The following is a 14,522-nucleotide window of genomic DNA, read 5'->3' on the forward strand; positions in this document are numbered from 1 at the left end:
GGATGTGTTGTGGTAGTGGTATTTTGGTTTTTGATTATAAGAATATTCAGTATAAAGCATAAAGGAGACACTTATCTTTGTAGCAAACTATAAGTACATGAAATAAATATGCAAATTATGGATGCATGTATAATTTCTGGTAATACATTACATTCATTTCATTATGAACATCTCTAAAGTATTTTGTTATATAAGAAACGTATTCAGTGTCTCTTTTATACAGTATATTATCATTATTTTTCTCAATGAGGGAATAGAAATCTGTTTGAAACAACAAATAATTACATCCCTTCATTAAAGTTCCTTTCCATTTTTTTATCATAAAGAAGAGACATAATGATAGTGTAAGATAGTGTAACATCGGCATTATTGGCAAATTATTATCAGTTATTATTATTAAATAAATGAATGACTATAATTAAAAGGGATAGCCGATAGAATCTGTAATTAAAAGGGATAGCCGATAGAATAATTCGTCTAAGTTTGCAGTGAAACATTTTGGCAATACCACCATAAAGATCACATTTTCAAAAAGATTTCACGTTTTCGGTGGTGTTGCCAAATATATTAATTAAAATGTGTTATAATGATAATGACCCAGAAAACCAAAATAGCAAACTCCACACTAGCATCAATAATTTATTTATTTATATAAATATTATAGGACATTTTATTACACAAATTGACTAAGTCCCACGGTAAGCTCAATAAGGCTTGTGTTGCGGGTACTTAGACAACGATATATATAATATACACATATTTATAAATACTTAAATACATAGAAAACATCCATGACACAGGAACAAATATCCATGCTCATCACACGAATAAATGCCCTTACCAGGATTTGAACCCGGGACCATCGGCGTCGTAGGCAGGGTCGCTACCCACTAGGCCAGACCGGTCGTCACACAATCAATATAACACATATTTACTGTTTCAACAGATTTCCTTAACTATTTCAAAACCATGATCACTTTTAACAACGCCTTATAAAAGTGACAATTATATGTGCACTATGCCTCTAACAGGCGCACTAGGTAGCCAATTGAACGCAGTGTCGTGCAAAAATGGTATTGTTTAAGATTATTCTTGAGTTTTAAGGAATACAAACCATTGCAAATGCAGCATAAATGTTATTTATTGTAGAGTAGGTATGCATTAAATTCTCGTCTCATGTCGTCCAAATAAAAATGGGTTATATTGTAGCTTAAGCATATTCTTGAACATAAATATTATACAGAATAGAGGTAAAATTCTCGTTTGTCCGTATTCTCATTGAATTATAATGATATGAGTAAACGGTTCAATTTGAAGTATATTGCAGTTACGACACTTTTCCGTACACTTCAAATAGAGCTGTCGTTAGTTTTCAAGCTGGCCCTTACGGCTAACTCTTTGTCTATCGTAAGTAAAACCGCACGTGCTACTACCTGCAAAGGTTCGGGGATTTGCGTATAACGCTCAAAAAACCAGTGTAAGTGCGCTCTCCGATAACGCGCCTTTGTTACGCATCTCGATGACACATTTTAGACTGGTACTGTAGCGTTCGCGGCGCCGGCACTCAGTAAGCATTGGAAGGACCACACAAAGTTTCGCAAAATAAGTTTCCATTAGTTCATGTTAAATCTTTTTGTAATTTCCATAGGAGTTCTAATGTAAATAACCGGTTAAAGTGACCAAACCTTTTTAATGCAGGTAAGTAGCACGTGCGGTTTTACTTACAATATACAATGAGTTAGTCGTAAGGGCCAGCTTGAAAACGAACGACTATACTTATATCATTAGGGTTCAATTTAAGTTGCTTTTGAATAAATGCTCAGATATACAGTTTTTATTTTTTGTTTGGACGATTCTAAATCGCAAACTCATGCAATGCTATAGGCAGTGTCAAATTGTTAGTGTTCAAGTCAAATGGCTACATTTAAAATGGCGTTTATGTAACAGTTTATAGATGTATGTATATCTATTAATAATCAGGCAATTACTAGTGTTTAGTGAAGAAAACCATGCTAGAAAACTGAAAAAGGGGGTTGGATTTTTTCCACTAAAAAGTAATATTGCCTAAGGATGTTCTAGCAAGCCTAAGATGATCGCGCTTATCTTTAGAAAAAAAAGTACGACCATCATATAAGTGTCGGATCAAGGTAAATCAGCACAGACTTGACAATGACAAACTATGAAACGTGTTACGATAATGATAAACGTCAACTTACTATGAAAATATAAATTTCACTTCTTTTTTTCTCTCTTTTCTTTCTTTTTATTTTTTAATCTTTTTTTGTGGTTTTTAAATTTGTTTTCTTGGTGGTGTAATGATATTTACTTTTTCAAATCAAATCTTTGTCAAATCTTGTGCAGAATTAGCTTTGACGAACTCTATGTAGGTATATTAATGGATGAACCTAAACATGCAGTGTATAACTGGCTATAACTATTCCAGTGTTATGTTAGTGTGCACTATACCTGTTGTGACGTCAGTAGGCGTTTGTGTCGCTAGAAACGGATTAGAAATAAACAAAGAATGTGATTTAAAAGCAGCAGCAAAGATATTTCCAGTCACGATGTATAAACTTCTGACAGCTGATAGTAATGAGGGCTATCGCGTTTAATTTCGCCGCTAGGGGCACTAATGTAGACGTAGGTGTTTCAAAATGTCAAATGTATAGTTGCGACCGCCAAAATGTAACTTTTGGGGGTTGCAAACTTTTTTCTCGCGAATTTTTACTCCTTATTCATAATTGTGGTAAATATTTTTCCATCTTTGATTAAACATGGTAAACATTAGATGTAGCCCAATTAGTAAACCACCAATTTAAATATAAGCAAAATTAAACAGGTTCAAAAAACGGCAAAAGACGTTACAATACCTTTGTGTTTGTATATTAGAAGGATTAGAACGTATTGACTTTTTTTTAAATAAGCATATGTAGCAGAATTTTGAGATCTGTTCTTCTGGACTTCACACTACAGCGGCGGCAACAAGTGAGCACAAGAACGATAGCCCTCATTCTATGCACATCAAGTCGAGAGGAGCAGATTTGACTAATAGTTAGTCGAAATTAGGGGTGGACGAATTAACCGATGTTATCCTACAACTAACAATGATGTATTATTACTACTGCTCTCATTGAAGATACTTGCGCCTCTCTCGGCTTGAAAAATTGGTTGAGCGTCTTTTGATAAATACACGGGCTGCTTTTAGAAATGTGATAATAAAATAACAAGTAAGTACGTATTTATAATTTGTCATAAAATTAAAAAAAATAAATAAACTGAAAACATTGAACGAATATTTTGCATTTAATAATTAATAACGGAACTTATTACGAAGACTTATTTCTGATCACATCTCCTAAAACAATCTGTATTTTCAACGTCAATCTAGAAGCACTATTCAATATTGAATGAACGTGACGGAAACATCTTCCTCATCCATTCACACATACAAACCCCCTTGGCTACGACACGACTACCCAGAGGTCCCCAACCTTTTTTCTCACAAGGTCTAATGGTTGGGTACCCCTGTACTACCACTATCTTAACATACACTACTTGTTAAACTCTCTAAGTACCTTGAGTCGGTTCTGGGATAGCCGAGCGGGCGGGTTGCGAGAAAAAACACAGGTATACACATAGTTTTAGAGAAACTGAGGATGCATTACTGTTGTGGTCTGCTTAAACTTCAAAAAATCGATCGGGTAAACTATCAATTTAGGCTCTCTGAAGTAGTCATAAGCAGATTAGCTAAGCGGGTGAGGTGCCCAAAATGTCCTGAACACAACTTTATTCTTAAACGAGTATAAAAGTGTAGGTTTTTTTGAACATCATTTTCGATTAGCTACTGCAATGAGTACAGCAGTGCTGAAATGGTTCCATTGGCCCTTATTTTGGGACCCGTACAAGAACAACTGCTGCTTTCAGCTAACAGGGGAAATTGTAGGAGGTCGAAAATGCCGAAATTATAAATGATAGATTTTAAAAACGTCTCAAAATTTCCACATTCATATAACCATACATAATCACTTTTGCTACTTTTATATTTTCAAGTAGTATTTCTTAAAGGACTAATTTCAATTAAATAATTCTAAATATAAATTTATATCAATAGATAGATGTTTTGAAGTTTAACCAGACCATAAAAACCTGTTAAACAAATTAAACGGCAAATATAGACCTTACGTTACACGAGATACGATGGAATTTTGGATGGTAGAATACGGTGGTACAGACATGCACAAAATCAGCTTCTACCATTGGCTGTACGTATTTTTGAATCATTCTCTACAAAAAGTAAATTATGTTGCAATTTAACGATTCTTCGTTGCGCTTTGTGGCAGAATGAAAACCTTTTTTTTTCAATTTCAAAAGTGATACATTGCAAATTAAAGTTGTCCCGAACAATATTTGATGCCAGAATGACGCTATAATAATAGCCACACAAGTCAAGTAAAAAGTTTTTTGCGTCTTAGGCAGGCTCATTGCAATATTTAGATGTTATTGAGCTACATATCACCTCATCTTACAAATTTTCGTGAAGTAGAGTTAAAAAAAAAACAATTGAAGATTTGCCTAGTCAACGGTAGAAGCTGTACATGAAAATGGTTATTCTGAGAGAAACGGATAAAATGGTGAATGTTATCATGCCAGGTATGATGACATGGAAAATGTATCGAATGTCACAAATACAAATGGTACCTACGGGTGTAAAAATAATGCAGTCCGTCTAAGTACAATGTGTCAAGTGTAAAAATATGGATTCTTGCAACTTACTCAAAAATATGTCGCATAGCTCTTAATTCGCCGAGATACGAGCTATGACATAATTTTGAGCAACTTTTGTGCATCCATATTTTTACACTTGACTACTCACAAAACACTTTTAACCGATCAAGGCTTGACAATAACATTTCCGAATTGTCAGTTCAGTAAGTGTAAAACATCATCATAAAGGTCAAACTTCTATTCAAATAGGTATGTCTGACAAGTGGATATCATGTAGCGGCAAACTTAACTTAGATGGACTCCATAACTTTACTTTTACACTTAGATAACAAAATCAAGGGAATTCGATATATAAATTAGACGATTAATTCATAGTCCCAGCAAATAAAATAAATACAAATTCAATAATGACACCTATCAATGCCAAATATTATATAACCTATATGTAATTTGTAGGTTATAAAATGATTTATCTACACACATATCATAAACCCTCTATGATGCTTTCAAAATTCAGAAATAATGGCCAGCATTAAGAGCAACACAGTTACAACAATTTCCTTATCTGTGAAAATGTTATTATTGCTTTATTACCTAATATCAAAATGGATTGACATTCAAATTGCGAACATCTCTGAAAAACAAGCAATTTGATTTTACCTCTATTCTAGTATCAGTCGAAATGACGTTTTATTCGAAATGGAAATGTCAATTGCAAACAATTTTGACAAATCTCACATGTTCGGTGATATCGTACAATATGGCAATCGGCCCCTGACTCTAGCTTGTCTCTGTCTCTGAATTAAAAAACTACGAATACGTGACGTGCCAGTGACATGCCTGAAAAAATGCTTCATTTGTCGCCATTCAGCTAGTTTATCTTTTAATTAGTTTGTAAGTATAAAATTAATTAAACTAACTATTATAGCAAAACTTTCGTGTAAAATGAGCGATTAAGATATTTTGGAGACGCCATCTCATATCCGCGAGTGTCACCACTGTCACCAGAGAACAACGATGCCTCAATGCTGGCTCGTTAGTGAATACATCATAAAGAGTTTATAATATATGTGCAGATAAAATAGTGTATGTAACTGTACATCATTAGGCATTAAATACTCGTGAGGTCCTTTTAAGAAACTCAGTACGTTCGTTTCATAAACTCACACTCGTTTTTTCATGCCTTTCATTATTTAGCAGTTACATAAACTACTATTGTTATTTGACAGTTGTCAAAATTGGCATTTTATTTGTGTGAGACCATAATGTTTAATGTCACAATACTTAAATACGTTTAACATCTTATCTGTAATATTGTGTACGACGTATAAACATGAAATCGGGAGTGATGTTGGCATGTATGTAAGACGTCACGGGTAATGTGGTGAATCGAAGTGACACTGTAATGTATTCTGACACATGTTACATATAGTGCCAACTTGCAAAGATTTTAGTCTAAGTTATGTCTTTAGCGACTTTGCAGCTTACCACCACGCTTAATCGCAGCCTCGTTACAGTCATCTTTAAATGTTTCCACCTTCTTGATTATTGACGGAAAAATTGACTTAGATATAAAAATATATAAAGTAAAATTTACGATAAATAAAAATAAAGTCGAAAGAAATCTTTGCAAGTTCGCGAAACAAATTGTATTAAAGATATTCGTTCTCAACAAAGTATCTTTTAATATTACTTTGTACGGTAAAAGATACACGGTCGAGAGAAATATTTTGAAACTTCTAAAGCCTTACGAGATAAGATAATAATAATAACTCAATTTTGCTTCCAAATTTTGCATTAAGGCGCAGGGTAGGGCAAGGCATTCTCCATATAAACCTTGTGCAAGTTTTATTCGTTAGTTTTGGCACTATAGCATTTAATTTCATTTTTTGCTTGTATCTATTGGATATACGCAGAAATTGATCTAGAAAATTTTCTTTATTAAAAAAAAATACAAAAATCTAAAAAAAAATAAAAAAAAATACATCAAGCCCTAGCTAACAGAAAAATAAGCATATTTACCAAAAATAATAACTGTAGCGCCAACACAAACGAAGAAAAACGCGCACAAAGTTTGTATGGAAAGAGCTTGCCCTACCCTTCGCCTTAACAATTCCAAGTTTTAACAACTTCAAAGTCTACACGTAGGCCTCAGAACCCAAAACGTCCGCAAAGTCCATTCAAAAGTGAACCTTATCCGGTATGAGTTTAGGTCTCACCTGGAACTCGTCCCAGGGTATGGCGGCGCACTCGTCCGTGCGCAGCTCCCCGGCGGCCAGGCGCAGGCGCGAGGCGCCCGCCGCGCTCTGCTGCACCGCGTGCAGCTCGTGCAGGCGCCACGTGCACGTCGATATCTGGGGTAACCAGCTCCACTTGTACCCCCTTATTCATAAAACTGTGCAACCTCTTACAAACCACTCTTAAATAAATAAATATTATAGGACATTATTACATAAATTGACTAAGTCCCACAGTAAGCTCAATAAGGCTTGTGTTGAGGGTACTTAGACACCGATATAAAAAATATATATAAATAATTAAATACATAGGAAACACCCATGACTCAAGAACAAATATCCATGCTAATCACACGAATAAATTCCCTTACCAGGATTTGAACCCGGGACCATCAGCTTCGTAGGCAGGGTCACTCCCCACACACGCACCCACCCACTAGGCCAAACCGGTCGTCAAAAATAAATAAAATAAATAAATATTATCTCTTTCACAAACAAACAAACACCAAAATGACAGATTGGGACGAACGCCATTAAACTCTAATCAGACTTTAAACTGAGACCGACGAAAAGCAGAAAAAGTGTGTATTGGGTAATATTCAAAGCTGCATACGGCCTGCGGGGTTATTATGACAAAGACATAAATGTCAGTGTTAGATCAGTTCACGTACCACATCTCGCCGGCGACAGGAGCTGGTTACAGAATGGTCGCTGGGCGAAGAGGAACGTTCCAAAACTTCTGCCGCAACCTCTACACCGGCCGTAGACATACGCCCGTGTTCGAACTCTCTATAACAATAAGTAACAAAAATATTAGCAAAATAATCTTACAAATAAAAAGTCTAATTGTCACACGAGGACATGTGCACGGTCAGGATGGCCGTGTCGGAAATCAAAATTTATTTCCTGGCCTATAACTCCAGCCACATATATACTCTGGCAAACCAACTTAATCAGTAGAAAAAGGCGCGTAATTCAAAATTTGTATGGGAGCTCATACCTTCGTTCCTACATTTTTAAAATCGTTGTAAGTCTTCGCCGTAATATCGATTCTAATTTAGACTACACACCTGAATGCCTGATCCGCGTCGAGAGGTGATTCACAAGCCAAGCCTACAACGACATAACGTTCGCTGTCAGAGGACGCCGTGGAAGCGGCGTCGCTACGTGCGTCGTCGCGCGTCCACGCGCTGTCGATAGATGTCACTAGAGACGTCAGTCCGCGACGCATTGAAGAGAAACCTAGAGAGAGATGAATCTTATAAATTACAAGAATTATAAGTTATGATTACAAGACAGACGTAAGTAAGTAAGTTCAATGCGGCCAATTCCGTTGAGTATTTGCCGGAAGCTTTCGACTGCTTGAATTAAAAGTAATCGCTGCTTATCGATGAAATTGCCAATAGGTAGCGTTTGAAAAATAGTTCATTGAAAACTGTTGTGTGTTGTGTTGTGTGTTTTGACCTAGATAAATTCAAGCGGAGATAATGTAAGCCTCGAACATGTTTGTTAAGGAAATCGTTTTCGAGGTTTTCGCGGGCATTGATTTCACAGTTTTTTTTTTTTTTTCAAATAAAGTTATAATACTCAGGTTAATACATAATTGTATCATATTAACACAGTATAACTTGTTGTAGTATATTTACCTATCCTATTTATTTATTCAGTCATGCGTTGTACCAATAGTGTTGTTTCCATCTACAAATCTTAGGGCAGAATTGTATCCCAATAAATTCTTTTGGATTATAAGAACATGTTAAACTACTTTTACGGGACCTGTAATGACCATATTTTTGTTAATATTGAATTTAAAATATCTTTTGGCACACGTCACGTGACCGAACTCGAAACGTCTTTGAAGATTCTGATGACGTCACAACTCTCGGATTGACACTGTTGACAGTTAGGCGATAAAGAACAAATGACAAATGTCAGTTGACAGTTCGTATCTTCTACGTGTGTATGTAGTTATGTGTCAAACCGTAAACTGTGACGTCACACAATTTTCAAATGCGTTTTGGGCGCGACAGCATCTGTCAAAATATATTTTGTTAATTTAACATATTTAAAGCCGTTTTTAGTATAAAATTTTAATTTTAGGGCAACTTTTAGTTAATATAGAACGTAATACAAGCGTTCCAAAAATTGGAAACAACCCTATTAGCAACGTCTTAATTTTTGATTTAAAGATGTTTTTACTAGCACATTCGTCTTCTACTGATAACTTGTTAAATATTCGCGGTGATATAGCTACGCGTCCTTTTACCATAGTAGTTGCTAGCGGTTGGCTCCACGTATTTACGACGCTTTAACCCTCTTAGCGCTCGGGTATATACTCGCGGAGTTTTAAATTTGGGATTATTAAATTGCTCAGTTGCTATTAAGTACTTAACTTGATCATGCACGTGCAGGATGTTCAATTTCTTAAATAAGACCGTGTTATCGTTACTGCAGTTTACTTTCGTTTTTGTATCAATTATATTTTTAAATATATTTTTTAATTGTAATTTTAATATCTTTCCAATGTCCAAATAAGTTTTGAAGGTCCATAAGCTTTAAACCGTATCCAATTACAGCGTCTGCCACTTCATGGTATAACATTCGTAATATTTTATTATTAACTATATATATTATGTACGTAAACTAGTGTTTGTTAATTTAGTCTGCGTAGCCGCGAAGTGAATCAAGGCATAAAAAGTTGATATTCACGGTCATATCATATCGCCTTGTATTCTATGTAGTGTTTTCTATTTTGTGCAACAGAGAACAGTGCAGTAGTCAGTACCTCCAAAACTAAGGCCTGGACTGGGCGGTGGCATTTCCTCCGCAGGGAGTGGTTGCGCTGAGCATATCTCCACAGGCTGTGTACTGCTAATGATACCGCTATCGCCGACTAACGTAGATGGCGCCATTGTCGTTTCAGATCCTATGGTGAGAAAAAACAGCATAAACATATTCAGCAAACATGTGTGAAACATATTTTTTCCCTATAGTAAGAGTCGTAAGTGTTTTATAAAATCTGTATTATGTATTTATTAAATTATTTATTCTAACAACCTTTAATATTAATGAATCCCACGTAAGATTGGTTACAAAACAACAATGTGATCACGAAAATTCTCATTCATAGTCTTTAGTTTTCAAGCTGGCCCTTAGTAAGTAAGTAAGTAAGTAATATTTTATTTGTGAAACACAGGTTATAATACAGATGACAGTGAAATGATATAGTACTCTGTGATCTACCATATAGGTGTACAAATATTTAGTCTTATAGCTAACTTATTATCTTACGGCTAACTCATTGTCTATTGTAAGTAAAACCGCACGTGCTACTACCTGAATAAAAAAGGTTCGGTCACTTTAACCGGCTATTGAATTACAACTACTATGGAAATTACAATAAGCTACAAAATTAACTAATGAATAATTTCTTGCAAAAAGGCGTGTTATCGGAGAGCGCACTTACACTGGTTTTTTGAGCGTTGACTAGCCCGCGCTCACGTGCTAATTAGAATTACAAGCCAATGACCGAACCCCTTTTTTACAAGTAGTAGCACGTGCGGTTTTACTTTACATTTAAAACTTATCTAGACAGATACGCTTGATGAAACTATAAGTGGACAAAAAAACTAAAACTCGCTGTAAAAAAAGTGACTCTGAGGAATTGTTTGTGAAATGCCGTATTTTGCCAGTGCGTGAGGAAGTTGTTGCTGGCATTAGAGCAGTTCAATAAAGATGAATTTAAAATCTACCTAAATCACCCTAGATTAACAAGAACAATCAGTAAAAAATGTTAGAGGGTCAGTCATGTGGTAATCATTATTATGGAAAAAGAAGCAGAAGGTACCTGGTCCCCAAATTGTATAATGAAATACCGCATGATATAAGGGAATGTAATATGTTTAAAGGTAAATTGAAAACGTTTCTGTTAAACAAAATTAAATTACCACCACAATAAGCAAGAAGATGTACTGTACTTATTTACTTATTAATGAACTAGGCAATAAGCTAACCCATCTGTCTTTAAGGGAGTTCCCTCTGCCAACAAACTGTCTTGTAGTTTGGCAGAAGAAAAACATTGTAAAAGCAAGGATTGTTTTTACCGGAATATTTTTTTTAATTTTTTTTTTATTACAATAGAAAAAAAGTTAGCCGTTGGTAAGGGCCATTGTGAAAACGACTATACTAGAAGACTGACCCATTTTCATGTCCTGAAGGCTAGAAGAGTCCAAAGGAACACTGTCGAGGTCTCTGGACGACTCCTGTCCAGGGCAGTTCGAGGGCAGAACCAGCGTCAACTCCACTGCTGGCACGACCACGCCTACAACTATTGACCTACAACAAAAAAAAAACAACATAGTTAAGTTCCGGCCTAAAAACTTTTTTTTATAAATACAGTGGTTTATGCCTGTGCAGAGCGCTTTATGAAACCGCGACTGATTTTTAGGTAAGACTAAAACTTTCGTTTTTAGAAATTCAATCAGTTGAAAACATACAACATTATCTATGATTTTGGACACTGAATACTAATTCGCCCAAGATCTTTTAATGAATAAATATTATAGGACATTATTACACAAATTGACTAAGTCCCACAGTAAGCTCAATAAGGCTTGTGTTGAAGGTACTTAGACAACGATATATATAATATATAAATATTTATAAATACTTAAATACTTAGAAAACACCCATGACTCAGGAACAAATATCCATGGTCATCACACGAATAAATGCCCTTACCAGGATTTGAACCCGGGACCATCAGCTACGTAGGCAGGGTCACTACCGACTAGGCCAAACCGGTCGTCAAATCGGTCTTTTAAATCGGTAGGTTCTTGAATATTGGCTTAATAATCACCGATTTCAGTGAGACTCGTTCTAGTACATTTGGTAATAAACTTTACGTAAATGTCTTTAAGGTCTACATTACCCTGCACTAGCGTCAGGTTGCCTGGCCGCATCGTGGGCGAGCCAAGCCATCATCTCCGAGAGCCGCTCCAGCTGGCGCAGCAGGAAGAGCATCTGGTAGTGGTTGAGCTGCAGCCCGGCCAGGCCCGTGGTGCGAGCCACTGCCCAGATGCGGGAGAAGTCTTCGTTGAAGCATAACTGTGGGAAAAAGTGTGTGTGTGTTGTAGAACACGTGGTTGGAACGAAATATATTATTATTGATAAACGTAGTATATTATTGATTGACAAGTACAAAAAAAAAATAGAAACTGCTCACAAAATTTCACAAATCAGTTCAGAAATGCGACTTACAGGAAGGGAGAACAACTAAACATAAGAAAACAGTTTTGTACTAGCTGAAACTGATACGCTTAGCTCGAGCTTCACACTCGCTTAGTCAATCAAAAATATGAAATTCAAGTGCAAAAAAAATACAAAAAGTAATATCTGCATACACGTCCGGGGATCGAACCCGGATCGTTACTATTTACCGCCAACTGCGCCACTTCGGTTCTACGGGTCAAATTGATTCAAATGGCCTAAATATCAATCGTATGATCGATTTTCATGCTTTTAACACAATTTGCAGCGTTTTTTGGCGTACCGCTAGAACTATTATGAATTTATATCGTGATTGTCAGTTTGTTTTCAACCTTACTTAACCCTTTGAACGCCAAGAGCCACTAAAGTGGTCGTGTTGTCGTATCTACCACGCCAACGACCACTAAAAGGGTTATGAAGACGCTGTCAAAGCAATTTTACTGTTTTACTATAAAGTGTAAATTCGTTTGTCATTCATTGAGATGTTGGCATGTATGCCACATTTTGATGCGAGAGAGAAAGCGTTCAAAAGGTTAAAGCTTCTAAACCCCGCATAAGGCTAAAGGATAATCAACCTTGTGTAAAGAACATAAGGTCTACATTTGTACGTGTTACCCAAGCTGTAAGGGGACAGGCGTCCAACAAGGGCGCAGGTTTGCCGTTGGTGGCGCGCGCGCCGCACAGGTCCGCCCACAGAGGCTCGACGCGCGCGCACCATATACTCCTGTTTTCCCGCCATAGCAGTTCTGGGCATACCGCTGTGCCGCGATCTATGTCGTCCAAGTCTAAAATAGAAGATAATATTTTATTTTAACCTATTTTTTTTTTGTGTCATTTGATATTTACCACTAGCTTTTCGGTGAAGGAAAACATCGTGAGGAAACCTGCACACATCTGCGAAGAAATTCAAAGGTGTATGTGAAGTCCCCGATGGGGACTATAGCCTGAGCCCTCTTGCACATGAGAGGAGGCCTGTGCCCAGCAGTGGGACGTATATAGGCTGAATTATTATTATATTATATTATTATTATTTTATTTTAAAGCTTGATTTGAAATTGGTGTCTGAGAATGTAGAGATTTAAAAAAGAAAATAACTTAAAAAAACGCTTGATGTAAGTAAGTAACCTTACCTTATGCCAGAGAATTTGGAATGGAGGTGGATTGTCAAAGAAATTCTTTGTAGTTACAGTAAATTTACTGCCATCTTTCGACACATAACTGAAACTTTTAGAACGCCATTTGACTTTGATCCTTATTGTTTCACTGATATGTGTTAAATTTGTTAAATATCAAAAAGTGATTAAACTATGAGTGACTTTTTGATTCAATTTCACTCACAAAATTTTACAAATCAGTTCAGAATGCGACTTACAGGCAGTGATAACAACTAAGCATAAGAAAACAGTTTTGTACGAGCTGAAGGTGATGCGCTCGAGCTTCACACTCGCTTATTCAATCAAAAAATATGAATATTATAATTCAATTGCAATAAAAGTACAAAAAGTATCTATAAGTATCAAAAAGTAAATCTTCATACACGTCCGGGGATCGAACCCGGATCGTCGCTGTTACCACCTGTATCTAAAGTGGCTATTTGCCAACTGTATCATTATAAGATATACGTAAGTCAGTGAAATTAGGCAACTTTTTTTTTTATACTACGTCGGTGGCAAACAAGCATACGGCCCGCCTGATGGTAAGCAGTCTCCGTAGCCTATGTACGCCTGCAACTCCAGAGGAGTTACATGCGCGTTGCCGACCCTAAACCCGCCCCCCTCGTTGAGCTCTGGCAACCTTACTCACCGGCAGGAACACAACACTGTGAGTAGGGTCTAGTGTTATTTCGCTTATTTAACGTATTTTCGAGAAAGCCATGACGGAAAAATCTTACACTTATTTCGCCTAGCCCCCATCCGCCAACCGTTCAGATAAGGAACTTCGTTCCAAAATTCGGTCAGGAACCTTAACACATTCACTGCCGGGAACCCACCTGGTGGGCTATCGTGAACTTTGTTCAGATGCCGGACAACCCTCTGGGCGGGTCGTTTTGTACGCAGCTATAGACCACCGGTTTCTGGGGCAGTGCGCCGTTTTTTTGTCTGACAGTGAATGTGTTAAAATACACAGACGCAAGGTTAAACTCACTTTCGGCGTGCAGGACGAACTGTTCGTGTACGGGGTCCATGTCGCCCTCGGAGCAGGGGAAGCGGCCGCGCGGCGGCGCCAGGCGGCGCAGCGCGGCCAGCGTGCCGGCCAGCTCCGCGCGCGAGCCCGCCGAGGCTGCGCCACCAG

At 37.0% G+C, this 14,522-nt stretch overlaps 1 protein-coding gene across 1 annotated transcript in view; it reads right to left on the minus strand.

Moving 5' to 3' along the window:
* The window catches only part of LOC133525170 (bridge-like lipid transfer protein family member 3B), a 57,945-nt gene that overhangs the window by 8,221 nt on the left and 35,202 nt on the right, over positions 1-14,522 (minus strand). Inside the window, exons 16-24 of the mRNA XM_061861432.1 lie at positions 14,376-14,510; positions 12,846-13,015; positions 11,893-12,068; positions 11,161-11,297; positions 9,748-9,888; positions 8,033-8,204; positions 7,634-7,751; positions 6,945-7,079; positions 3,576-3,587 (exon numbers count right to left, since the gene is read on the minus strand). Of these exons, the coding sequence (XP_061717416.1) occupies positions 3,576-3,587; positions 6,945-7,079; positions 7,634-7,751; positions 8,033-8,204; positions 9,748-9,888; positions 11,161-11,297; positions 11,893-12,068; positions 12,846-13,015; positions 14,376-14,510 (1,196 nt within the window). The remainder of the gene's footprint in view (positions 1-3,575; positions 3,588-6,944; positions 7,080-7,633; positions 7,752-8,032; positions 8,205-9,747; positions 9,889-11,160; positions 11,298-11,892; positions 12,069-12,845; positions 13,016-14,375; positions 14,511-14,522) is intronic.

The sequence above is a fragment of the Cydia pomonella genome, chromosome 14 (genome assembly GCF_033807575.1).
Source record: "Cydia pomonella isolate Wapato2018A chromosome 14, ilCydPomo1, whole genome shotgun sequence".
In the NCBI taxonomy this organism is placed as follows: Eukaryota; Metazoa; Arthropoda; class Insecta; order Lepidoptera; family Tortricidae; genus Cydia; species Cydia pomonella.